This window comes from Sorex fumeus, unplaced genomic scaffold (genome assembly GCF_029834395.1).
Source record: "Sorex fumeus unplaced genomic scaffold, SorFum_2.1 ptg000128l, whole genome shotgun sequence".
Classification (NCBI taxonomy): Eukaryota; Metazoa; Chordata; class Mammalia; order Eulipotyphla; family Soricidae; genus Sorex; species Sorex fumeus.
This window is the reverse complement of record NW_026606185.1, coordinates 59,615,152-59,642,819: the sequence shown is the minus strand read 5'-3', so window position 1 is coordinate 59,642,819 and position 27,668 is coordinate 59,615,152. Positions and strand designations below refer to the sequence as shown.

General features: G+C 53.9%; 1 protein-coding gene across 3 annotated transcripts in view; it reads right to left on the bottom strand.

Moving 5' to 3' along the window:
* Positions 1-27,668, bottom strand: part of NEDD4L (NEDD4 like E3 ubiquitin protein ligase) — a 267,112-nt gene that overhangs the window by 164,355 nt on the left and 75,089 nt on the right. For 2 of the 3 annotated variants that reach the window (XM_056138058.1, XM_056138057.1), the window contains exon 2: positions 25,073-25,146. In XM_056138058.1, the coding sequence (XP_055994033.1) occupies positions 25,073-25,146 (74 nt within the window). Of the gene's footprint in view, positions 1-11,475; positions 11,491-25,072; positions 25,147-27,668 lie in introns of those variants that run through there. The other variant, XM_056138059.1, reaches the window with a different exon arrangement.

Genomic DNA, 27,668 nt, shown 5'->3' with positions numbered 1-27,668 from the left:
AAACCCAAAAAATAAAAACCCAGCTATTCAATGAGCTATACTCCACAGGGCTCATGCCCTATTGAATATTTACTGCTGATAACGTGTTCTAGTTGATCCTAATGTTAAATTCCTTCCTTTCTAACCTTATTTAAAAATAAATATTTTGGTTTTGGGGAACACCCCAGTGGTGTTTGGAGCTTACTCCTGGCTCTTCACTTAAGAATGGCAACACTGGGGACTGTAACCCAGGTCAGCTGCATATAAGGCAAGCTCCTTATCGTCTGGACTATCTCTCCTGCCCTTCTGTTTTTTGTTTGTTTGTTTTTTAAATAGACTTTCCACTTTCTCTTTCTACTTTGTATTCCCTCAAATTTCAGAGTTGGAAAATTTCATCTCGTCTCGCAAACAAACCACTTAAGTACCTTTTTTCTCTTTGTAAAACTTATGTGACTAATGGAAAGATACTTCGGAAATCTTTTATGCAATGCACGTTTGATGTAAACATTATGGACATTTTTTGTGTGTTTCCAGTGTCATCAATGGAACCTAGGGACACACACACACACACACACACACACACACACACACACTTCAACTACTAAACACAACACAGCAATTTCCCGGCATTCCAACCGGAGATGTGGCCTCCTGGCTTTCACCCCTCTAGAGAAGTCCACGTTCTCTCTTGGCCACCTCTCTCCCTCCACTCTCCCCTCCCCGCAACACACAAAAATTTCTGAGTGAAACCATTTTGCTTCACTAAAACACAAAAGCAAAACAAAAATGGGTTAAGGTGTTTGCTTGCATCCTGCCATCCTCAGTTCAAATCCTTATAACAACGCGCTCCCCTGAGCATCCCTGGGTGTACACTTTTCCCCTAGCAACACCCAAACAAAACCCTAACTAGACCTCAAAAAACTTTAGTTCCTGTATGCCCCAACCAGTTGCCAAGTCGATACAAGGAAATATCAGCATCAGCCAAGTCCAGAGTAATTTTCATCACCAGCCCCTCCCCCCGTACCTCTTCAGGCGTGCAGAGGGAGGGAGTGGCTGAAAACTCTTGGGGTCTAACAAGTTGTGAACATCTTGCGGTCATGGAAACAGATTAACCCTCTTTGCACGCGGATAACCACCTGCTGCATATACACGAGAAGCAAAATAAATATTACCGTGAGGAAATGAATCATACTTAATATTTTGTAAATGCAGCCATGTCTACAAAGGGGCGTGCAGATGGAGTCTGTGTGAGACCCAGTAAGCAAGTCAGAGGGCCTCCCAATCCAAAAAAGAAGGCAATTAAAAAAAAATTATGAGGCATTCTACCACATGGTTATTTTCCATGGCTAAAACAGTTGCATTTTTCAGGCCGAAGTGAGAGTACAACAGGTAGGAGGCCTGCCTGGCATACAGACAACCCAAGTCCAATCCCCGGCATCCCATATGGTCCCATATGAGCCCCACCAGGAGGGATTCCTGAGTGCAGAGTCAGGAGTGACCTCTGAGCATTGCCCAAAACAAACATAAGACAGCTGCATTCTTCAAAACAGCAGTTGATTGATTTTTGAGCTACTGGTAAGATTTAATAGCTCAAGTTCTAGAATTTTCCTGAAAAACTGTGGGACACGCTGCTCTGATCAGTCCCCATTCCTGGCTTGGCCCCACTAAATAGTCAAGGTAAGATTGAATGCATCTGAGCCTTCAACTCCCAAACAGAGAATTTTATTTATTTATAAAGAGAGTTTAAACAAAAAAAGATTTGGGCTGGAGCCATAGTGTTATGTCCCAGGAAGGGAGTTTCGCTCACACATTGACCAGACCAGACGTGAGGATGCAAATTCAAGGCCCCTTTATCAATAGCTCGAGCTAGGGTCCAAGTCTCATCCAATGCAGTGGAGTCTTGACAAGGACCCGGACTCTGAATTCTAAGCAGCTTATATAGGGATTGGTTACATAACAGCATTTTTTTCTAGAAACCGACAATATGTTTCCAGTTCTGGTCCCTGTCTGGTCCATGACTTCAGGGACCAACATTATGTTTCCAGTTCTTGGTCCCTGTCCGGTCCTGTGGCTCCACTCCCTCGGCCCTCTCTACTTGGCTGGGTGCCACTGCCCAAGCCCCCTGCTCTCATAGGCTGCTGCCAGGGGGTGGTTTAATCTGCCCAGGGTGATACTGTTTTCTAAAAAGTTGGGACTTTCTGATGGGGGATACCGAGACTTAGGCATGCTGAGTTTTAGTCTTAAAGTGGAGCCTGTCATGACTCCACTTCAGCCTCATAATAGCACAGGGGGTAGGGCATTTGCCTTGCATGTGGTTGACCCGGGTTCGATTCCCAGCATCCCATATGGTCCCCTGAGCACCGCCAGGAGTAATTCCTGAGTGCAAAGCCAGGAGTAACCCCTGAGCATTGCCAGGTGTGACCCAAAGAGGAAAAAAATAAAAAAAGATTTTACCAGCATAGTTATTTTACTAATTTCACTGCAGTTAACTTGGTCTTTCAAAAAAGGAATCTCTTTCTTAGTCTGAAAGGCACTTCTCATTATTATCTCCTTACCAACATTTATACAGGACTGCACTAAAATCCTTCCTCTAATACTAAGTCAGTGCTCAAATCCTTGGCACTGAATCCAAAGAGTTATTGGCTGCACTTGCCCAACATGACCTTCCAAACCGGAAGGAAGGTAGGAGATCAGAAAATCCAGATCCGAGAGGAAGGGATTTTATTTCGATTCTAATTCTACTTATATTCGGCTTCTGGATAACTGAGGGAGAGACTGAGTCCTGACTTCGCTAGGCATGGAAACTTGAGGTTGGCTTTCTACACCCGCCCGAGCTCACACTCACCTCTTCTCTCCCTGCCCCATAGCAGCAGAGTAGAGCAGAATGGGATTCATTGCCACCACAATAATCACTCTAGCACTGTAGCATTGTCTTTCCCGTTGTTTATCAATTTGCTCGAGCGGGCACCAGTAACGTCTCCATTGTGAGACTTGTTACTGTGTTTGGCATATCGAATACATCACAGGTAGCTTGCCAGGCTTTGCCGTGCGGGCAAGATACTCTCGGTAGCTTGCCGGGCTCTCTGAGAGGGGCGGAGGAATTGAACCCGGGTTGGCCAGGCTGGTCATGTGCAAGGCAAACACCCTATCACTGTGCTATCGCTCCAGCCCACAATAATCGCAAAAGTACTTTTGACAGGGTCATACAAACACACTAGCAAGCATCTGTGTGTGGGAGCCACACCCAGTGGTGGTCAGTGAGGGCCCACCCAGAGGTCATTCTTGACTGTGCCACAGGAACCAGGTGGAGCTGGGGACGGTCCCTGGGCTTCCAGCAGGTAAAGTATGTGCTCCTGTCCTTGGAGACCTCCCGGCCTGCTGGAAAGAATTTGTAATATCCTTCATGACAGAGCTGAATGGATGCACAGTGGCCCCAATGAACCCATGGATGAAATGTGATCCCAGAAGGAGAGTTCAGGCAGTTCCTAGTGAGAAATGGACTCATCAGGTCCCCCCGAAGGGATGGAGGCCCAGGGGATGGGATCTGGGTGAGGGCATGGGGAGGAGTGGGCACGAGCTTTGGAGAAGGGGTGTAGACACCCCCTGGCTGGGCAGGAATCACAGTCCCCCGTGATGGCCCACACCCGCTCCTGGAAGAGGTGGCTGGGAGTCAGGAAGATTTGAAGGCAACTGTTTGGGGACCCTCTGCCCAACTCCCAGGATGCTGAGGGTCGAGGGACACATGGGAAAGGGCAGCCTGGACCCCCACAGGTCTCTGTGCCCACCCCAGCTCTGCTCCTGGGGCCCGCAGGAGGAAGTGTCTCTCGGGTCCCTTTCCCAGCTCAGAGTTGGGGCAGGGAAAGACGTCGATGGCTGCAGTGCCAGACCACGAAGACGTGAGAAGGGGAGGGAAGGCAGGATGGGGTGTGTGCAGGTCATCTGTATAAAATGAGGGGCAAGACTGGGACATCCCCCATCCCTATTCACAGAAAGACGGTGAATAAGGTAAGGACGGCAGCAGGGAGAGAAGGAGCTCACATCAGGAACCCCTCCAGATCACTTAAGAAGCTGCTTCCTGCCCCCCCTGCAGAGATGGAAGAAAACCCTGCCCAGGTGGACAGCACCAAACATTACCCAGGAACTGGAGTCCTGATACATCTTCTGGGAAGCCTCAGTTTCCAACAACCCATCAACCGCTTTGGGAATTACTACAGAACCTGGTAAAGAGGAAAAACAAACCAAAACACCCCACCACGCTGGGCTTCAGAGCTGCAGAGAGGAAGGTGTGCTTGACAAGCAAGATACAACGCAAACAGACGCATGTATCTGCGGGTATTTCCCAAGCAGACCATGGCGTGACAAGCTCAAATCTAACAAATATCCCTGCCGGGGGGACTGGAATGGAAGGCTGACGTAATACACTGGAAATCATAACTATGACTTGGCTGGTGTTTTATCCAATTAAAGAAAACTAAATTTAGACAAAACAACTGGATCAAATAAAAGTACAAATGAGGCCGGTGGCACGATCATCAGGAGAAAACGGAACTTGACTGAACCTTAGAATACAGGTACGTCCCTAATATGTGATCTCGGTGCTATTTATGGGAAATAAATGAGTGAAAAGGGAGTCTGAGAGATACTTTACCGTAACATCAGGAGCCGCAGAGACGGCAAACACTCATGACCACTGACATTATGGATTTTGTCATCCTGTTTGCTACCCTGCAGTTTTCTCTGACCATGTTTAAATAATTCATTTAAAAAATTAGCTTCCTGGAGTCAGAGACACAGTACAGGAGGTAAGGCATTTGCTCCTCATGCAGCCAACCCTGGGTTAATCCCTGACATCGCTTAAGGTCTTGCGAGCACCATCAGGGGTCATTTCGGAGCCTAGAGCCAAGAACCGCGTCTGAGTAGATTGTCATCTATGGCCCCAAACCAAAATAAAGAAGAAAAAGAAAAAGAAATCCATTTTCCGAGTTACCTTGTTGATCTAACACCCATACCCACACAGCAAGGATGCAGAGGAGGCTGGAGGGAGAGGCTGGGGGTCCAGGCACTGGCCTAGCACATAGATGCTCTTGGTTCAATCCCTGGCACCGTATGGTCCCCCAAGCACCCCAGGAGTGACCCCCAAGCACTGTCGGGTATAGGACAGCACCCCTTGGGGCCAGAGCGATAGTAGAGCAGGTAGCATGTTTGCCTTGCATGCAGGAGACCTGGGTTCAGACCCCCAGCATCCTATATGGTCCCCTGAGCACTGCCAGGATTAATTCCTAATTGAGTGCAGAGCCAGGAGTAACCCCTGAGCATCGCGGGTATGACCAAAAAAAATGAATAACAAAAAATAAAAAATGAAAGAATGCCAAGAGAACACCCAAACGGGCTATGAAGCCAACCTTACCAAGCACTGAGGTGAATAATGCCAGTGTCCCCAACAGAAAACCTTCCGCACACACAAGGAAGGAAGGCAAGGGAGTGTGTGTGTGTGTGTGTGGGGGGGGGGGGGGGGGGGGGGGGAGAAGTCCACCGACTAAGCCTCCGACACAGTTCCCTGATACTTCCTCTTCCATGTCCACAGCCCTAGGCCAGGTGAGTGCTGAGCCGGTCACTGCAATGGTGGCACAGCCTCACGGTGGCCCTGAGTCCAGCACCTCTCACACTGGCCCCTGTACCCAGGCCCACAGAGAAGCAGCGGTGGGGGGGGGGGGGGGGGGGGGGGGGAGGGGATTCATCAACTTTTCCAACTACTTAGAGCTTTAACACTTGATGCTACTATTACTTTTACTTGATGGGGAAATAAAATAAAATCCTTTTCAGATTTGTTTTGAAACAGCAACACATTTAATTTTTTTTTTTAATTTGCTTTTACTTTTTGGGTTAGACCTGGTGATGCTCAGGGCTTATTCCTGGCTCATGCACTCAGGAATTACTCCTGGCGGTACCCGGGGTACCATATGGGATGCTGGGAATCGAACCTGGGTTGGCTGTGCGCAAGGCAAATGCCCTACCCGCTGCTCTAGCCCCTCTCAGACAGACTTGAGCGCACAGCTCTCTAGTCAGGCACACACACGGGGACCATTATTCCTTCCTCCGGCTTCAGGGGCATTGAGTTACAGCAACCTGCATCTATCCCCCAGGGAGGCCCAGTGAGGCAAGGGCCACCTCCCACTGTCCAGCTATCGTGCTGGGGGGAAGCATTCCCGCAGGGCTGCTACTGGCAGCTGCCAATGCACTTTCTCTGCACGTGACGCTGTCAGCGGAAAAAAATTCTCTCTGGTTTCCTTAATATCCCAGGGAGTAAGCACTAAGCATGCGCGGGGCAAGTGAAAGTCACAGGCCTGCTGGGCACCGCCCTGACCTACTCGGACCTGTCGGAAAGGGAGCACTTTCTGCAATGCGGGGCACAAGCTGAGAAGAACCAAGAAGGTGGCCTGACCACAGCTTTTCTCTAAAGCACGGGGGGGGGGGGGGGGGGGGTGGTACTTGTATCCTTTAACAGAAGGGCGATGATTTTCCAAAATATGATTTTTATTGTTAGAACCCTTTGAGACACAGAATTATCACAAAGCTATTCCCCATATAGGGTCGTGTTGATGTCCTTAGCATCCACGTTTGTCACAATTTCTGAATCAACGCTGACAGATCTTCATTTGCTGGAGTCCATATTTTATGAACGGGGCAGGTTGGAGGGGGGGGGGGTGGGTCACACCTGGCAGTGCCCATGGGCTATTCTGGACTCTGTGCTCAAGGTTGGTGTGGTGCCAGGATTGACGGTGCCAGGGATTGAACCAGGGATGAATCACAGTCAGCTGTACACAAGGCAAGACCAGGATTCCCTGGACTATCTCTCTGGCCCCGGGATCTATGCTCTGTTCCCATTTCCTGGGTTTCCCCATTCTAGGATGCTCCTTTGGCCTTTCCATTTAAAAACCCAACTCTATGAAGATCCTTTTGGCCAAAACTTTCAGTGTCAGCATCGAAGATGAAAATGATGCTGTTCGGATGGAGAGGGGAGCACCAAGTGAAGGGTGGTGGGAGGATCCTCCTAGGATGGGAGAAGCATGCTGAAAGTAGACCATAGACCAAACATGATTGCCACTCGATGCCTCTTTTGCAAACCACAGCACCCAAAAGGAGAGAGAACACAAAAGGGAATGCCCTGCCACAGAGGGAGGGTGGGATGGGGGGATGGGGGGAGAGGGATACTGGGACCCGTGGTGGTGGAAAATGGGCACTGGTGGAGGGATGGGTGCTTAATCATTGTATGATTGAAACCTAAGCATGGAAATTCGTAAGTCTACACCTGTACCTCTTGGTTTGTCACTAATAAGTAAGTAAAGTAAAGGCCCTCCCGTTGATCGTCGATTTGCTCGAGCGGGCCCAGTAACGTCTCCATTGGAGACTTTGTTGTTACTGTGTCTGGCATATCGAATACTCTCGGTAGCTTGCCGGGCTCTCCAAGAGGGGCGGAGGAATTGAACTCGGGTCGGCCATGTTGGCCGCGTGCAAGGCGATAGCACAGCGGGTAAGTCGTTCACCTTACAAGCGGCCAACATGGCCGACCCGAGTTCGATTCCCTCCGCCCCTCTTGGAGAGCCCGGCAAGCTACCGAGAGTATTCAATATGCCAGACACAGTAACAACAAAGTCTCCAATGGAGACGTTACTGGGCCCGCTCGAGCAAATCGACAATCAACGGGAGGGCCTTTACCTTTACCTTGTCACTAATAAAAATTAAAAAAAAAAATAATGCTGCTCAAAGGCATGTTCAGACCAAGAAAACAGACAAGATGAGGATGAAACAGCATCTGGCCAGACCCTCAACCCGACCTCGCCTCCAGAGTGGAAAGTGTCTCTGTGCACACAAGGCCTGGCGTGGTCCAGAGAACACTGAGCCATGAGTTGGCCTGAGATACAAAGACAGAGTGCCAGGGAGACAGCACAGGAGAGGAGGTACCTGCCCGTGGCCGTGGCTACGACCCCCGTTTGAATCCACGGCACCAGGGAGCATCCCCCAAGCACCACACCTGCGGTCACTCCCGAGCACTGAGCCAGGATGGGCCCCTGAGCACAAACTTTCTCCCCACTCCCCAAATAGACAGAGACGGGCTCGGTCACAGTCAACCCAGGGGGGACAGGGCCAGCAGGCCAGCAAAGAGCTTCCCGGGGTGTAGATCTCTGGATTCTACTGGGGCCTGGCCGCAGCATGGACCATAACCATAATTCTGCGTGGAGCGGTGGGCACACCAGGCAAGGCCCTGCGGGACTCACGGGGCAGAGCACACAGCCACGGAAGGCAGAAGCCAAGCATGCACTCACGGCAGCTATGCTCACCTGGCGGCCACGGCCATCCCAGCGCTGCAAGAAGGGACACACCGAGTCAGAGTGGACTCAGAAAGGCCTCCCTGACCTTTCTGGCGAGCTGCCCGCCAAAGAGGGAAGTCCCTTCTGGGTCCCAATGTCCGAAGCTGCTTTTCCAGCTCAAGGAGCTCAGCTCAGAGCTCTGCCCCACTCAGCCCACGGGCCGTGGGCATCCTCCAGGGCTGCCCCAATGCCCCTCTCCCCCGCCCCCCCAGCAGACCCCTGTCCGGATCTACACGGCAGCCGGGAGCCTATCCTGGCTGACCAAGAAAGTGAATCCTTGGGGCAGTGAATATCCGCAAACACCCAGAGGTCTGGCCACGAATGTGACCCTGGGGTCTACAGCACAGTGGGACCCCCTGAAAGCAGCCTGACCATTGCTTCTTACGGCCCTGTCACTGAGTCCAGCTTTTCCCTCTCCCGCATTCGTGGAAGCCAGGTCCACCCAAGCACTGATACGAGAAATAAACTTTTAAGTTTTTGCTTTGTTCGCAGGGGCCACTCCAGGCAGTGCTCAGGAGTCAGGCAGCGCTCAGGGGTTCCAACCTAGGCAGATGCTCCAGCCCTTGAGTCATGTCCCAGGCCCCATCCCCCACAAAAGGCCAGTCCTCTTGCCCAGCTATCCCGAGGTTGTGGATTTGTCAGGGCGTGCTGAGCTCGGACCTGGCCAGTGGGCAAGGAACATCCCCCCACGCTGCCAACTCCCAGAGGAGGAAGGAGGGGGAAGACAGACAGGCTGGGGATGAGCTGGGAAAGGAAGGAGCAGCCCAGGTGACTCTGGACGAAGGTCCCCTGGGGAGGCAGCAAACCCGGCCCAGCCGAGAACCGGTGTCTCACCGCCATCCTTGTCACACAGCAATGAGGGGAATGGACCTTGGTGTCGAGCGGAGACTCCTACACCGATTTTACAGCTATTTTATCAGCCTACTCGAACCAGAATCTGACTCAAGAAACATCACTAGAACCACCAAAGAAGCAAAGCTAAGGCCAGAGAGACAGTGCGGCTCAGTCCGGCCTCACCGCCGGGAAGGACTCCCAGGCAGGGCCAGGAGTAAGCTCTGAGCATCACGGCTGGCGGTCCCCAAGCTGAAACACTGCTTCCAGATCCCCAGCTGCCCGGCACCCCGCAACCATCTGGGCCGATCCAGGAGGCGGTGGTGAAGGGCCGCCCCCCACAGCCTGCAGAGAGCATTTCTCAAGCTTCCTCCACGCCCCCCCACCCCACCCCCGCACAGAATTTGGCGTTGCATCTGGCTGTCCCTCATCCGTCATCAGGTGTCACGGGCGCTTACAGGTGACACACTGCAAGCCGCTTGGGTATGTGTCCCCAGCGAACCCGCCTTTTAAGCGATGCTTGCACCCCACAGGGCAGTAACCGCCCCCTCCCCCCCCCCCCCGTCCACACACACACACACACACACACGCACCGCGGGGCCCCAGAACACTCAGGTCCCAGGTAGAGACAAGAGGCCACCCACCAGCAGCCCGGGCCATGAGCTAAGAGCACACATCCCACACAAAGAGCTGGACACGTGGCTGACCGGCTCCATCTGGCCTCCCTTCCTCCTCCCTGGGCCCCGCCTGCCTCCATCCCAGGGTCGGGACAGTGCCCGAGTATCCAGTTCTTCCTCCACTCGTCATGGCCCTGAAGAAGCAGCGCTGCCCCATGTTTCCATCCCAGAACGTGATTTTCCTCCAGTGATACAGCACACGGAACAAGGGCCGTGATGGAAATAAAAACAAAGGAAGCAGGATGCGCTCATTCCAGGAAGCAACCTGGTCTCGGGGATTCACCCCAAGTCTTGGGCTCAGCCACAGCCAAAGCCGAGCCCTTGGCATGAGAGTCAAGAAAATGTAAAAGATAGTTATGGGACCAGTGAAAACATACAGATGTTCAAGTGCTGGCCTATACAAGGTCGACCCCAGCCGGACACCGCGAGTGGTCCCCCCCGCCACCGGCAGGAGTGATCGCTAAGCACAGAGCCGAGACTCAGCCCTGAGCACTGTTAGGTGTGGGCCCCATGCAAACAAAAACCACCAATTCCTAATTCTCTCTTTTTTTTTCTTTTCTCTTTTATTATTATTTTTTAAATTGAAGTATCCTGTTGAGTGTTAGGTATGTATCATTATAAATCAACTTACCATATTAAGTTCACTAAAGGCACAATTCTGTCCTCTACCATAAAATTTACCTGCTTTAAATTTTGATGGACTCATATTTCTTTTTTATATAATAAAATGTTTTATTTGTGTCTGTCTACTCTTTAGGCTACTTATATATTTTTGAATTATTATTTAGGTAAAAAAGTATCAATAGTGTCAAATATCATAGCTGAGATTTGAAAAGTTTCTGCACCTTCAACATCCATTAGTTAATTCTCTCTTTAAAGGAACACGAGTGTCTATGTCGGGGAGCTGAGGCGGGGGGGGGGGGGGCAGGCAGCCGACGATGATCTGATTCTCAGGCATCTCCTTTATAATTTTTAGAAGTTCCTGCGTATCCATATAAGAGCAAAACCCTGGAATGTGGGGAGCCGGCGAGATCTGGGTGAAGTCACGTGGCCCCGCGCCCGCATTCCCTGCAAAGGTTCTCAGCAAGTGAGGAGGGTGCTGGGAGCCCGCCGCCAGCCCAACTCCACACTCCATCACGCCCAGCAAGGATGGACGCACCGAGACAGAGCTCGCGGGCCCCGTTCACCGGGGGCTGGTGCCCATCTCCAAACCCGTGGGACAGGTCCCTGCTCCGAGTCTATTTCTGACATTCCAGGAACACGGATGACACGGGGATTTATTCACAGAGGGGAGGGGAAGGCACCGGGAGGCAGAATGTGGATGAGAATTGTTCCGGGCGCTGGGGGGAGGGAGGGGTGGAGGGGGGGGGGGTGTACAGGCTTCGCACCAGATGACGGCGGAGCAACACGGATGATAAAAGGGGTCTTCGTCACATGCGTACTGACTACCAAAGCACCCAGAAAGGACCAATGTATGAGAGAGAGAGAGAGAGAGAGAGAGAGAGAGAGAGAGAGAGAGAGGAGAGAAAGAGATCCACAATCCCGGCACGTTTCGGTTATACCAGCTAATGGATTCACTAATAAAAACAGTCTCTCCCCGGCATCACCCCGGCACTTACCAAGTCTGGAAGCTGGAGACGAGCCTCTTTCCCAGGGAAGACGGAGAGGCTGGTCTCAGCAGCGCAGCCCTGCCTGTCTGTTTCCCTAACAACGGCAGCGGTAGCGGGGAGGCAGATTCCTGGTGTCTCCCTCAGTGCCCCCAGCTGACAGGTGATGTGCAGAGGCTCAGGGTGGGAGGGTCATGCAGCAGCTTCCGCCCAGGGGGCCTCTGAGCTGCCCCCCACCCCCGGCCCCTGCCCCCCACACACTGGAGCTGCACCAGCTGGGGCTGCTCTGAAGCCTGTCTGGATTGCAAGCTTACGTGCATGCGCTTGCGCTAGTGCTCTCTCTCTCTCTCTCTCTCTCTCTCTCGCTCTCATTCGCTCTCTTGCTCACTCACACTCTCTCTTGCTCTTTTTTCTCTTCCCTCTCCCTCTGCAAGCTCTCTTCCTATATATCTATGCAAGCTCTGCAAGCTCTCTCTCTCTCTCTCTCTCTCTCTCTCTCTCTCTTTCTCCCCAGCCTCCTCTGCAAGCTCCCACCCCTCTCTCTCCCCTCTCGGTTCCTGTTCTCTCTCTCTCTCTCTCTCTCTCTCTCTCTCTCTCTCTCTCTCTGCAAGCTGCAGACGCTTCCCCTTGCTGGTTTGCTCACACCCAAGAGCAAATCCAAACGTGGGTAAGAGAACAGGTGCTCAGGGGTGGCGGCAGAGACAGGAGCTAAGAGGAGACTCAGGGGCTAAGAAGAGACGCAGAGAGCACCGTGACCAGGAGCCCTGGAGCAGCAGATCACAGGGAAAGCTCCCAGAAATCTAAGTCTTGGGGGCTGGAATCCAGGGAACACACCGGCAGATTGCAGCAAGCCCGTCTGTGGAAACAAACCCCCGAAGCTTTACGCCAACGTGCAGGGAAGGACGCGGGGGGGGGGGGGGGGGGGGGGGGGGGGGGGGGGGGGGGGGGGGGAGGCGGGGAAGTGGGGGGAGGCGTGTGGTTGCTGCGCCCTCAGCTGCATGGAATATGCGGGAAGGTTCTCAGCCATGAGACCTCTGGGCTCCATCCCGACCGTCTCTACCTGCTGGGAATCCCCGAGGAGCTCTCTGGCCTCTTCCACCTTATTGCAAAATTTCCTCCTGCAAGCAGGAGGAAAGTTCCAAGAACGTTCTGGAGGGCCTTCCGTCTTTGGTCAGGACCCATAAAATCCCCGGCCACCCACACTCCCCATCACTCACCGCTCCCACCTCGGGGAAACCAGATCCCTGCCCGATTCCCAGCAGGTCCCCAGACCGGCTCACCTTCGCGCGTGCGCAGTGCCCCCTCGGCCCCACAGCATCTGCCTGAGCTGGAGGAAGTTTCTTCCCCCAGTTCCCTGCACCTCCCACAGCGAGGCTGACCACGGGCCTCCCCTGCCAGAGAAGGTGGGTGAGAAGGGGATGCACAGGTCCCACCTCCAGGGCCACTTTCCCACCTTCTGTACAGAGGGGCGCTGGCGCAGAAGGTGGGATCCAGGCTGGAGCTTACAGGCGGTCCCGCCCGACGGGGCTGAGAAGCAGCGCCATCTAGTGGCTGATTAGGCATATTACAACCACCAACCTCCCCCTTACCCCCACCCTGCCTTGATCCCAGGGGTAGCCTAGGGGACTTGCAGCTTCATCATACCATCACTCGACCACCTCTATCCTCCCCAAATCTTACCTTCACTCTCCCCCTGACTTGTGAATAGGTCCTTCCCACATGAGAAGATAGGAACAAGATCTTCCCTAGGACCTGCCCCTTGGTGCCCGACCCCCGCCCTCCCAGTCCCCACCCCACTCCCGCCCCGCAATCCAGCATCAGATCATCTGGTCCCAAGGAATGAGAGTCTCCAGACAGGTGGAGAACAAGACAAGCCAGAGCTGGAGATCCCCCCTCCCCCTCCAGACAGAAGGGCCCTGGGCCCCTGGGAGGCCCCAGGTGGCCCTCTGGCCCAAGCGGAGCGGAGGAGACCCTGGAGGTGGCAGAATGAGCCCAAACCTGGGCTGGGGGAAGCCGGTTTGCACAGTTGGAGAGCAAATGTGCCGGAAATCGGGCCACACACCCAGAGCGCCCACCCTCCAGGGCACACTGGAGAAGCTACCCCTGAACACAGGCCTGAGAGAGTCTCCCGCAGGCTTACACGGAGAAGGGAACGCCCCAGAAGCAAGAGCACATGGCCAACTCCCACTCAGGGGCTGACTCCAAAGCCTCAGTGATTTCCAAGCGAGCATGTTTGGGCCTCTAGGCCTCTGCCTGGGTGACAGCTGGGCACAGCTGGCAAATCCTTCCCAAGGCAGCAGCATCTGCCTGGAACGTAGCTGACACCGCTGCTAGCTCAGGACCTGTGCCCCGCAGCAAGCCCTGAGTCCTCAGCCACTTGGCCTCCAATGTAATTGTTTGCAACCACTATAAAAGGAAGCCCCTGGTACCGCAGGTCCCTGGCATCCCATATGATCCCCCGAGCCTGCCAGGAGTGATTCTGGAGTGCAGATCCAGGAGTAACCCCTGAGCATCGCCAGGTGTGGGCCCAAAATAGAAAAAAAAAAAAAAGAACAATATGAAGCCCCTGGTGGACATTTATTTTTAGACTGGGCTAATTCCAAAGGGACAGCATTGTGCTGACTCCACAGACTTGTCTTCCAGACTGACAGCCTAAACACCTCACCCAGAAAATAGCTTGTGTCCTGGACAGTCGGCTCAGGGGCACCCAGCCTGCCCACACGCTCTCTTGACATTTAAAAAACCTCTGCACACATCACAAACACTCTCTCCGGGCCACCCAGGCTATTGGAATGAAACTCTCCCACTTTTTTTTGGGGGGGGGTGTGGTTAGGGGATTGGGGTTGCTTCTCTGCAGTACTCACAAGCCAAGAGTGTTGGTGGTTTGGGGCCGGGGGTTCAGTACAAAGGTCTGTCACTGTCACTGTCACTGTCACTGTCCTCCCGTTGTTCATCTATTTGCTCGAGCGGGCCCAGTAACGTCTCCATTTTGAGACTTATTGTTACTGTGTTTGGCATACTGAATATATCACGGGTAGCTTGCCAGGCTTTGCCACGCGGGCAAGATACTCTTGGGACAGATACTCTCGGTAGCTTGCCGGGCTCTCCGAGAGGGGTGGAGGAATCGAACCCGGCTCAGCCGGGCTGGCTGCGTGCAAGGCAAACCTATTGCTGTGCTATCACTCAAACCCAATACAAAGGCTGGAGGATGCAATTCTGCTCTGTCCCTATGGAGCCAAAATGACCCTTGACACCCTAGTGGTGACCAGGGGCTTCAGGGCCACACCCAGTGGTACTCGGTACTGGTGGGGGGGGGGGTGGTCTCTACCCCCAGGTATGCTCCAGGGACCATGTGGAGCTGGGGAGGGAAAGAGGTCGGCCTCATGCCAGAAGTGTGTCTTCACCCCTCAGCCCTGCAACCTTCATGAGCTGACCTGGCAAGGGGGGTGAGGGTGGGTGGGGTGGGGGTGCTTCATTTAGCACAAGGTGTGTTTGATTGAAGGCAACACTGTAACCTTGACGAAAACAGCACGCTGCTGTCACAGGAATCTCCGAGGCCACTGCTGACCCAACTGATCGGTCAACTAGCTGATGTAGAGACTTGGACAAATTTCTGCTTCTGAAAGAAGACCTCAAGTCTGGGTCTCCCCACCAGCCACAGGTCGAGGGTCCAGGCTCGGGGACAGAGGATACTGGGTAGACTTGGTGTCAGCCCCTGATTCATCGGCTGGTCCCTTGTCCCAGCCGCTCGCTCCTCTCATGCCCACACACATCCCAAACCCTGGCCAGGACATGCTCTGGGGACGCCGTGGAAGCCGTCAGGGTGGGGGGTGGCTGGGTGTGGGGGGCACAGGCTCACAGGGGCGATGACCCGGGTCCAGCCCTGGACCGCCGTGCGGGGAAAACCATGTGGCGAGAGCGCCCAGGATAGGGGACATGTGCCCAGCCTGTGCTGATGCCCCGGCAGGAAGCTGTCGGGACCCTGTTCCTCTCCCCTGCTGCCTCAGTGAGCTGCTCACTCACTCGTGTGGGCTGTGAGGAAGGGAGGCGCAACGGCTCCCACCAGAGAAGGAAGCAAAGGATCAGAGAGCTCATGGCTTTCAAATGTTACTGTTGCATGTTTGTATCCCAGGGCTCTGGCAATTTGCTTTTCATAATTCATCGTCAGATGTACTTAAGAGACACAACAATGGACAATTGGGGGCTGGAGCGATAGCACAGCGTGGAGGGCGTTTCCCTTGCATGCGGCCGACCGGGGTTCGATTCCCAGCATCCCATATGGTCCCCAGAGCACCACCAGGGGTGATTCCCGAGTGCATGAGCCAGGAGTAAACCCTGTGCATCGCTGGATGTGAGCCCCCGCCTCCCCCCCAAAAAAGAGACATGACAATCTCAGCAACTCGTTGGGAGAAAGACCCCGGCATACTCGGAGGACAGTGAGGATGGGGAGGACAGTGGGTTCCCATGTGCTGGGAGGGACAGGAGGATGCAGGATCCCCCACGCTGCGGCAGACTGTAACCCATCCATCCATCGTCAATTTCCAGGTTCCGGTTCACAGCCTCATTTGACTGACTCCAGGTTCCGGGGCAGAGGCCCACGAGGAAGAAAATGTGACCGGGACCCTCCCCAGGAGGACCCCCAACATTCTGGGGCAGTGGCTGCACCCCCTGCTCCCCACAGAGCCCGGGGACTACAGAACAAGATGAAGCAGGAAGCGCTCTGACACTCAGAGCTAACATGAACCAGAAGAGAATGAGCAGGGGAGCTCTTCCCAGGAGGAACCAGTCTTACAGAAAACTCTGGGGTATTCTCAGAATGGGGGCGGGTAGAATCCGAAGACCCCATTCCCAACCCCGCCCACACCCAACACCTTGTGGGCAGAGAAACAGCCAGGTGCCACATCTCCAAAAGAACAGATACAAGATATGGCTGCATCTTCCCAGGTGGCCTGTCAAGAACTCCGCGGCCTTCTCGGAACTGGGATGGGCAGGGTCCCCTTTCTGCCTGCAGGCCCAGCGGTCACCTCCGACACCCTCCCATAAAAACGGCCCGGCTCCACCACGAACCTCAGGAAACTGCCAAGCCACCAAGCTATTCCAGATCTGCAAGTGGGACATCCCAGAATCTCAGAGCACTGTCAGCCCAAACAGGGTCACCGCAAACCTGCTGGGAAAGTTGCGGAGAAGCCACCGAGCTTGGAGAGGCGGGATAGGAACACAGAAGGCTCAGTTGGCACCAACGGCCCAGCAGACCCTCACACAATGACACAATGAGGATGTTCCTTTAGTGACGTTCCTGGGCGATGTGACAATGATGGCAAATGGGTTCTTAGTAACCAAGTTTTAATAATTCCACTTGCGGGGCTGGAGCAATAGCACAGCGTGGAGGGCGTTTGCCTTCCACGCAGGCGACCCGGGTTCGATTCCCAGCATCCCGTATGGTCCCCTGAGCACCGCCAAAGGTGATTCCTGAGTGCAGAACCAGGAGTAACCCCTGTGTATGATCAGGTGTGACCCAAAAAGCAAAAATAATAATAATAATAATAATAATTCCACTTGCCTTTTGTTGTAACAATCGGAAGTAAATTTATTTGTGCCTGCAAAGGGAGGAGGGGGTAGACTGGAGTAATGGGTGGGAAACTGGGGGCACTGTTGGAGGGAAGGGCACACCGGTGGAGGGCTCGGTGTTGAAACATTGCCTGGGACAAGTATATTATAAACAATTTGGCAACGTGTGGTGTTATAATCAAAAATCTATTTTTTTTTAAAGAAACATATCAAACTAAAAAAAAAAGGCATAAATAGGGATGAGGGTGTCGAAGCTTACAGATCATTCCAGATTCTAAGCCAATCGTGTTTCTCCTCAGGGCTTTCCGGGGAGAGCCTAGTTTGCTGGGTTACCGATGACATGCGCCCGGGAACATGGCCTGTCTGCTGGGGACTGCGGGGGTGACACAAGGGGGTGTGCTGGAGTCTGGCGGGAGACAGAGCCACGAGGAAACCAGCCCACACCAAGCCCCTTCTATGCTGGGACCAAACTCCCCTCTGTCCTCAGAACCTTCCCCGCGGCCACCCGTCCACGCCTGCCCTAGCCAGCAAGGACGGGGCTTCACACTCACAGAAGATCAATTTGTCCATATTGAGAATATGCGCCTGAAAATTCTCTGTCCGGGCTGGCTGCATCTGAAGTTCTCATACACAAAACGTTAACCAATAAATGCAGAGTCCACGGGGCAAGTGCTGGGGAGGCAGATCTTCCGAGGAAGGGATTTCCTTTCTTCCCAAATCAGAAAATTGACAGTTCCTAGCGCTTTCATCTGAAGATTCTACAACTGGGGCATGGGCGAGTGTTTATTTACAATGCTATTAAATACAATGCTATATATATGAGCTCTAAACCCCACTTGGCGAAAAGAAATGCTTAAGGTGAAATCATCTCCCCTCCGTATAAGCATCACAATTTGAGACGGCGACTCTCGTTTGCCAAAACAAACAATTAGGTTTGCCTAATTTCCTTGGAAAATCAATTCTAAACGAGTATTAGATCTTTCTAAACCAATTTTCTAATCCCAAAGGAAAACGCGGCTGGCGTTGGCCACCAGAGGGCGCTACAGCCCCCCTCCCCCCCAAAAAAACATCATGACGACTTGCAGAAGGTGCACTGGCCCGCCTCCAGGTGTGGCGCCTTCACCTCCCCTTCCTGGGGGACCCTGACTGCACAGGATAGGGAAGGGGAGATGCTCCTTGAAGAGGCCCCAAAACACTGCAGCTGGGAGGAGCGAGGAAGGATGTGGATTGGGTATGCTCCTTAGCTAACAGGCCCAGTCTAACATGTCAGCTCCTTAGAGACGCACAGAACAATACATTAAACCAAAAATCCTGAAATGTGAATGGAAAGGATAACACAGGCAAGCGCGAAGCACCGGGCTTGCGCAGCTCCAGGAGAACAGTGTGCAGCCAACAGGGGTGAGAGCCCAAAGGCCTGGGAGAATGTGCAGCCAAGAAATCCAGTCAAGAGGCTGGGGGTGGGGTACAACAACTCTCAGTCCCACCCTGGGGTGCCTGGATAAAAGGGTGCCTGGCTGAGACTGAGCCTTCTGGAGAAAATCACAGTTCCAAATATTTGGACGTTCCAGACCAAGTAACTGTCAGAGCACAAACAAAAGAGCTTCAGTTACATGGTCCCACTAGTATTCAAATCTCACTTCTTGGACCTGAGTGTTTGACTAAAATATTTAATAACAAGTAAAATGAAATCATGTGATGGGGGGGGGTGCAGAACCCATTCTGGAAGAAAAGAGTTTGTAAACAACCGAGCGTTGCTTCAACACAGGCAAAGGCACTGTTTGCGAGAACCCCCAATGGTTTCTACGGCAGAATGCACCTGAGCACGTGAGCGAGCCAGGTCATTACTGCCTCAACTAGCAATGATGAAAGAAAGAAAAGGCACCTGTGCTCAAGCTGGACCCTTCGCCCACCTGCTTTCTCAGCCCTGCTACCCCTACACGTCCCTGCTTTCCTACCACAACAGCATTAAGTCTGGAAATAACGGCGAGTTAGGGCAATCATCAGCTCAGCGGGGAAGCAAGATCCAGGAACTGCATCAAGGAACAGAAATGACGTTTTCTCGCCCTCCCCAGTCGGCACACTGTTCCCTGCGCCACCCCCTATGAACATCAAATGCCTCGGGGCCCTCAGTCAGACTCAGGGAAACAAGAGGAAACACCACCTTTAAACTGCGGGGTGCTAATTTAGAATACATGCTTCTTAAATTAGCCTCTGTTTGGAGGCACCAGAGTCAACCTCATTGATTATTCATGTATGTACAGACCAAAACAGCTCACAGCTGTATCCTTCTGCAGCCTGTAAAGTTCACAGGACCAGCACGGGAGTTTCAGAAGCTGTGCTGGAGGCAGGCTTCCCTTGGAGAGGAAAGGAACGGGCGGTGACTGCGACACCAGCCGCCCCCCCCCCCCCAGCCCACTCCCCGGCCCCCCACGTCGACGCTGGCTCAGTGCCTGTCTCTGGCCAGCCTGCAGCTCAATGAAATGGTTTCATCTGGGAATCGAGCAGCGATAGGCCTGGCACTCCAGTTCTAAATGTGGATGATGGATGCTGAGACTCGCAGAGGTTGGCAACGGCTGGCCTGTGCGCCACTGGCCCCAAGCCACAGGGTGCGCCAATCCCCTGCCGACTGTTCTGGGGCATCCCCGAGACGCGGGCGGGGCCCAGCGCTGCAGCACTCAGCTACCACCATGCTGTGCCCCGCTACCCGCCATGCTCTGCGTCCCGCTACCCGCCATGCTCTGTGCCCCGCTACCCACCATGCTCAGGGCCTCGCCACCCGCCATACTCAGGGCCCCGCCACCCGCCATGCTCTGTGCCCCGTTACCCGCCATGCTCTATGTTCCGCCACCCGCCGTACTCAGCGTCCCGCTACCTGCCATGCTCTGTGCCCCGCTACCCACCATGCTCAGGGCCCCGCCACCCGCCATGCTCAGGGCCCCGCCACCCACCATGCTCAGGGCCCCGCCACCCGCCATGCTCTGTGCCCCGCTACCCTCCATGCTCTGTGCCCCACTACTCACCATACTCAGTGCCCCGCTACCCGCCATGCTCAGCGCCCAGCTACCCGCCATGCTCTATGCTCCGCTACCCGCCATACTCAGTGCCCCACTACCCGCCATGCTCTATGCCCCGCTACCCGCCATGCTCAGCGCCCCGCTACCCACCATGCTCAGCACCCCGCTACCCGCCATGCTCTATGCCCCGTTACCCACCATACTCTGCGCCCCGCTACCTGCCATGCTCAGCGCCCACCTACTCACAATGGTCAGAGCCCCACTTATCCACCATGATCAGCACCCACCTACCCACCAGGCTCAAGGCCCAGTTCTGGCCTCTCTGGAAACCCTCACTAAGCCACCCAAGGCGCATACGAATTTTAGCCCCTCCAAAAACCCACCAGCAACTCAAACTTGGATCAGTCTGAAAACTCCTATGTCCCAGAAGTCTCTCCCAGAGTATGGAAACCCCCACACCAAGGCCATCTGCAACTGGTTCTCAGAAAACCGCCTACACCAAGGGAATCTGCTACAGTGTTTCTTAGGCCACAAGCCCCAAGAAGTTTGCACCCGATGGATACAATAGAAATGCCCAGGGGGATGGGTCAAAGGAGAGGGGCTGTAATAGCCTCGAGCAAGGGCATTCACTGTCAGGCAATTACCGGGTGCTGAGTGATTTATTTTCCCATCTGAAAGGACATGGAAGGCCAGTCCATTTGGGGACTTCTGTTTTCAAGCGTGACTTCCATGACTTTCGGTATAAGCGAACAGCCTCATCATTCCTGGCAGAGGCGTCCAATGTGGACTGATTCCCAGCAGGCCTGGAGGGACACTGTCAAAGCCCCAGGAGCCCCACTGTGGACACAAGGGACATCCCCCTCCCCCCCGCCCCCCCCCCGGCCCAGCACCCAATGGCTGGGCTCCCCGGGCCTGGCTGGCTGCTCCCCTTTGGAAGCAGAAATATTTCCTCCATTTTTTTTTTTTGGCATTCAGAAATGCTTCATTTCTGAGTCAGCTGAAGTTGGCAACATTTCCTTCCTTATAATTTTAGTTGCTTATATTCTTCCCTATCTTCCCTGATAAAAGAGGACAGAGACAAATATAGACTGCTTTAAGATCGAGAAATCAAGAATAAAAGTACTGGGAGAAGGATGGGCAGGAATTAAAGGGGGACGAAGTAGATGGGGGAGGGAGGGAAGGAGAAATGGAGGGATGAGAAAAAAAGAAGAAAAGAGAGGAGAGAGAGGTGATGGGGGGGGTGCCATGTCGGGAAGGGACGGGCAGAGTGTGGGTGGATGGCACACCCCAGCCCTCGGAGCCCCTCAGACACAGCTACAGGTCCCTGTGATCCGTTCTGCGATGACCCCGCCGTCCACAGCCCTTCAGCTGCTCTGATTCCCACCCCCTTTCTTCCCAGGCTCCCCTCTGGCCAGAAGACACTGAGGATCACCCCAAAGTGCCAGCACATCATCTTCCCTGCCTGGGGCACGTGGTGATCAGAGAAGTGGACACAACACAGACAAGCGTGCTCAGCCACCCTCGCTGTCCAGCAGGTGCAGGGAGGGCTCTCCTGGGGAGGGGGTGTCCGTTGCGGATGGGACCTAGGTCATCACCCAACTGACTGGTATCGGGGAGCCCTGTGCAGAGAGCGCCGCTGTCCCCAGCAGCCGCAGAGGCCTCAGCTCTTCCTCACACCTAGGGGAGGCTGGGGGGGGGGGCATATCCCAGGCACAAGGAGCCACCTGGGGAACAGCAGAAAGGAGGGGCTCTGCCTGACCAACCCCAGGAAGCCCCAACCAGTCACAGGCTCGTGGGGACCCCACGCTGGCCTGAAAGACTCCCAAGGGATTCTGAATACAGGGGTGCATGTGCTCACTTAGCTGTGCCGGGGACCCCCGCACCCATCCATGAAGCAGGCTACCCATTGGGCCTACTGGTGACAGCTGTGGGGGGGCAGGTGGACCCAAGGGGCAGGGTTCTGGAGGAAAATCGTTCCCAGCTGAGATCAGCTAGACCCCAAAGACCCAGGAGGAGCCGTGGTCTCTGCCTGCCCCAGCAGAGGGACGGTCACTTCAGTGACACAGGCAAGTGAAGATGAGGGTAGTGGTCAGGGATGGTCACCTCGGTGACACAGAACAGGGATGGTTACCTCAGTGACAGACAGAGGCTGGGGTTGTCACCTCAGTGACAGAGGGGGGCAGGGTGCGGACCGGGACTGTCACCTTGGCAATGGGGATGGGCGGGTTCAGGGCTATTGTTAGGGATCATCACCTCACAGTGGCAGCTGGGGGTTGGGGTGCAGGGTGCGGGCACGGGGTACTGTCCAAGGCTGCTGGCTGACACTCTGGTCCTTTGTTTCTGCCTGGCCAACACTAAACACGCAGGGATGGGGGATCCTTCTGGAAACGGGAGGGTTTCCCTTGTTCCAGGAAGGAGAGGGTCAGCGTCCCTTAGTGACATTTCCGGTGGGGGTTACAAGCAGAATCATCCCCCGGAGTGGGGAGCGAGGTGAGGTGGGGTACCAGAGAATCAGCCACAGCATTGTGGCAATGGAGTACTGTTTCCACCCACTGGGGCGGTCCCTGAACTGTCTCAGGAGGCCAATGGTTGTGAGGATGATCAGAGCCAGACGCCCCGAGTGTGGGCGTGGCTTGGGCAGGTCCCACAAGGGGCTGCAGGTCCCACAGCACCAGCAGGAAGCAACCTGTACACCCTGAGGGCAGGGTCCCAGGACCCCCTCACTTCCTGGGGGAGTCCTCTCCCACCCCTGCAGCCTCACACATGGGGGTTACAGAAGCCTATGTCACAGGCACTTTCTGGAACCGTGGGCCTCTGCCCATTGGAAAGAGAGTGTTCGCGAATGCTGGCCACTTCCCTGCCCATATGGTGTCTCCTAGCACCCCCCCCTCCAGCAACGCACATACACCTGCAGACCCACAGCTGTCATGGGCTGTGCCCAGAGGGGTACCCAAGCCCCTCAGGCTCCTGAATCTCCCCAGAAGGAAGAGACCATTAGCAACGGTGATGTCGCCCCCAAAAGACTAAGGGAAAAGCAATCCCTACGTTTTTAAGCTAAACACCCACCCATCGAGTCTATGGTACAGAAACAGCCTCGTGTCCACCACTCGCCAACACGGGGGCAAATGTAATTTGACAGTGGCGGAAACAGACCTCCCCCGCCCCTCCCAGTCACCCAGGGATCCATTTATCACTGCCGGTGACCACAGCCAGCAATGTGCCCTCCTGACTCCTGATCACACAGCGCCCCTGCCCCATCCCAGGAGGTTAAGCCAAATTGGATTCAGCCTGGGCAGCTAACGATCATGACAGGAAACTCCAGAGGAAGATGAGCACATTAAACGAGCCACAGGAAACAATCAGATGTCATCTCCTAGCCAAGCCGATGACAAGCCAAGGTCACTGAGAAGGGGGCGGGGGGGGGGGTGTTGGGAGGCTCGAGAGGGGTCTGCAGCGAAGGAGCTGAATGCAGCCGGACTCCCCCGATTGGCATCGAGGGGCACTTGGGGAGACTCGGCTAACAGGCAGGGCAGTGTTGGTCCACTTAGCGGCAGTCACTGCTGCTAATTTTGTAAGAACTTCGAGGTGGTTCCCGCTTCTCAGCGCCTCAGGCCACAGGACTCAGGGGTTCTGTGGTTCCCTTTTGAGTGCATTGGATTAAAATGAGTAAGAAATGGAGCAGGGGGTAACAAGCGTCCATGGCCCCTGAGGAGTCCAGGGAGATTCGCCACGCTGCCCCCAGGCCAGTGTGAGCGTCAACCCTGAGACATGCCGAGGACCACATGTGGTGCAGAGGACCAACCACTGTCGGCCACTTGCAGGGTACGTGCCCTACCCACTGCACCACCTCTCTGGCCCCAGGTTCCTCTCGTGCAGAAGGACAAACAGCATCACCCCACACAGGCCCAGCTCGAGGCTGGAGGCGCAGGGCACACTCGGGGGGGTGGGGGGGGGGGGGGGCTGGGAGAAGCGCAGCCGGAAACTCCCACTGGGGCGCATGCGATGCTCAAACCCTAGTGAGTCCGGACCAGCTCACACGCTCCTACAAGCCTCAAAAGGAGGCGTCAGTGTGACTAAAGAATCGGGGAGCTCCGAGTCCCCCAGGTTTCCCCGGGTCTTGCACTAAAATCCCTGTTCGGCTTAAGTTCATGGCAAATGCTTAACACAGACGCTCTCAGTGGGAGATGAGGAGGGGCACTGCAGCTGTGCTTGGGGGTCCATGGGGTAACCGGGGAGCCCATATGCGAAAGCACGCACGCACTCGGCCCTTGGAGACTGCAGGTGCCCCCAGCCATCGCCGGGGACCACATGTGGTGCAGAGGATCAAAAACCCTGTTAGCCACTTGTAAGGTATGTGCCCTACCCACTGCACTACCTCTCTGGCCCCCGGGTTCCTCTTTAAACTGAAAGCAAGCAGAGTGGTCCCATGGACCCCCTGCTGAAGCCACCATGATGTTGCTGGGTGCCACTGTTCAGTCTCCTCTTCCTGAGCCTCAGCTAGTCAGCGCCCAGAGCCATGGGTGACCTCAGCCACCCCTGCCAGCCATGCTCAGTCCCAGTCACACGAAGGGACCATGTGGGGGCCTCGTGGAAGGCCTCGTGGCAGGCCGCCCTATTCCACCCACGGGCAGACACAGACCCAACAAGGCAGCCGGGGAACCAGTTTCACCTGGACAGGGCTGCAGGGTGTAGAGTGTGTCCACAAGGCTGGGCACACAGCTCTTGCCAAGAGGGCAGGACCCTGAGTTTGACCCCTGCATGGCCCCCAAATGCCCCTTGCCTGAGCAGGGCTGAGTGGTACATATGTGCCCACTTCCATCTCAGCACTCCTGGGTGGCCCCCTATTTTAAAAAGGGGGTGGGGTGGGTGTTACTCTGGATTAATAAATCATCACCCCATCCCCACCCCACTCAGAAACTCCCTGGCTTTCAGAAGTCTACCAGGGGATTCCGGATGCCTGGTAGAACTTGAAAAGTGCTTGCTCAGTTCTTCGGACGAAAGCCAACCCCAAACGCCAGACAACGTACCTGGCTCCAAAAATATCCTTTTTCGCGAGGTCGATTCCAGAAACAACTTTCACTCTGAGAATACGGGACTCTCCCTGTTGGAAAAGGAGGAAAAAACAAAAAGGGTTTTAAAATGGACCATTGATCACTGTTTTCCCCACAAATGCAAAATCAGCGATTTCTTTTTAGTTCAGCAACGCAGAACAATTCAAGTTCAGTGCGAGCAACTATTCCTTACACCTGAATTTCAAAAAGTCACATGCCCATTCTCAAATCCTTGGATCCCTAGAAGTGTAAGAGCATACGGTTAACTAAGCACAGCTTTCATTCAAATTAGGGTCACTTGTCACTGAAAGAAAGTGTTTCTCAGTGATTGCACACACACACACACACACACACACACCCCACCCTGCAGCCCACACATACATATGAACCTATAGAAAGAAGATATGTCCAAATGCCACAGTGTATCATCAATGACATAAGCAATTCCTCTTTTGGAGTTTTGAGTTTGTGGGGTCCGCGACAGAAAGGAATTTAATGTGGTCACACAATTTCTCAAAATTATGGCTTCAAAACAGAGGTGCTGGCAAGCAACATGAATTCCTTGCTCCCAGACCAAGGATCATCTGGAAAGGAAATGGTCCCAAACCATCTCAGAAGCTGGAGGGTGGGGGAAGAAGGGGGTGGGCGGGAGGGGGGGGCAGATGGAGTCTGGGAAAGCAACAAGAGATGCTGGGACACCAGACAGATCTGGTAAGAGATGGTGAAGCTCCGCAGAGGGTAGAGGAGACAAGCACACAGTAAAGAATCCCCCAAAAACTTTCTGGCTAGTAAAATCGAACAAGCAAAAAAAAAAAAAAAAAAACACCCCAATTTAAGTAGAAGTATGCACAAATGAGCAACTTGCTTAACAATTTCCCTTTTGCAGCTGGATGTACAACCGGACTACACTTCCCAGAATGCACTGCATCAGGGATAGTCATGTGACAATTTCTAGCCAATGGGATGTGAGCAGAAATGATGAGCATTTTATTCCAAAGGAGGCCCATCTAACCCCTCTGTCTTAGTGGAGAAGATCCCAAATGGCAAGAAAGGTAAACAAACAAATCTACAGAAGGAGTGGGATTCCCAGTTCCCTTGTTCCCTCAACCATCCTGACACCAAGCCCCATAGTGATCTGGAAACAGACTTTATACCAGTCATTCCCAAGAAAATGAAGGTTGCTATAGCAGCTGGCTGCCTCTGAAGTGCCATAGACTCACGCTTCTAAAATAAAGGTCAATTATACAGATGTCCGGAAAAAGACTCAGAAAGGGTTATGCTAATCAGCATCCCCTCTGGGTAATGAATAACTTCTTTCTGCTTCTTTGCATCCCTTTGCCTTTGAAAACATTAAATATTTGCTTCAAAGGTACAGATATCTGTTTGTTTTGGGGGCCACACCCAGTGGTGCTCAGAGGCTACTCCCAGTCGAGCTCAGAGGTGAACCCGGGCAGACACTGTGGTGCTGGGGGCTGCAGGGACCACTGGCCAGCCAAGCCAGTGCCCCATCCACTGCGTTACCTCCCCTAACCCAGAAAGGGCATGTTGTTGGTAGAACCATCTCCCAAAAAATAACATGAGGGAAAAGAAACCTTCATTCTTGGGTGAAGATCCCAGACTTTTGTTTTCCTAAAGTAAATCTTCGATCAGAAGAGAAACCTTCCTACAGGGCTCACTAAGAGAAAGGGGTTCTCTTGCATTCTAGGTAACAAGGGGCTTTACCCCCCTGGACGGGCACGGGACCTGCATACCAGTTCACAGACCAATAACCAAACCGAACCAACTAATAACCGACCTTTCCCCATAGAACCCTGATGCACACATGTCTCACAGCGGCTGGGAGGAGAAGGGCGGAGAAGGCCTTTATTGAGCAATTACTGTTTACAAGCAGTGTTGCAGGAAATGTCCCTTTTCTCCCAAGTGAAAGGACAGGGAAGCAGGAAACAGAATGGGATTCGATTTGTGAAAAGAAAACTGTACACAGGGGGGAGGGGTGGGGGGCGGTGGGGGGGGAGTTTCAGACGTTCAACAAAATGTTCTTATCTCTGCTTCCTCCAAGTAACGTGCAGAAATGGGAGCTGCATGGCCAGGGATGTGTGACTAATCTATGGGGGGCAACTGTATACTTTCTGAAGCATTTTATGACTTTCATAAAATCTATGCATGACATTCTGGCCCCTGGTTATGACTCGGGCAGAATTAAATATTTAACCAAGGTGGAGAGGAGCGAGAGTCTGGGTCAAACATGGACTGGGAAATGTTGAGCAAGAAAGCTCAGGCAGCAGAGATGGGGAGGTGAACTCCCGGTGGGGACCTCATAGCTGCCCTGGCATCCTGCGTTGCTCATCTGTTCTCAGGGGCCGTGCTACTGTGTGAGACAGCTCTGTGCACCGATGGGGGTCATCTCACGCCTGAATTTCCAATTCTTCATCACAAGAGAGAGCAAGTGATGGGGCGCGAGTCACCAATGACAGTGGCTCTGGTCCCCAAATAGGTGGAACTCTGAAGGCTGGCGTGTAAGATGGTTGCAGGGAACTCAGCCGCCTGCTCATATAAACGCTGTGCCAGTGGG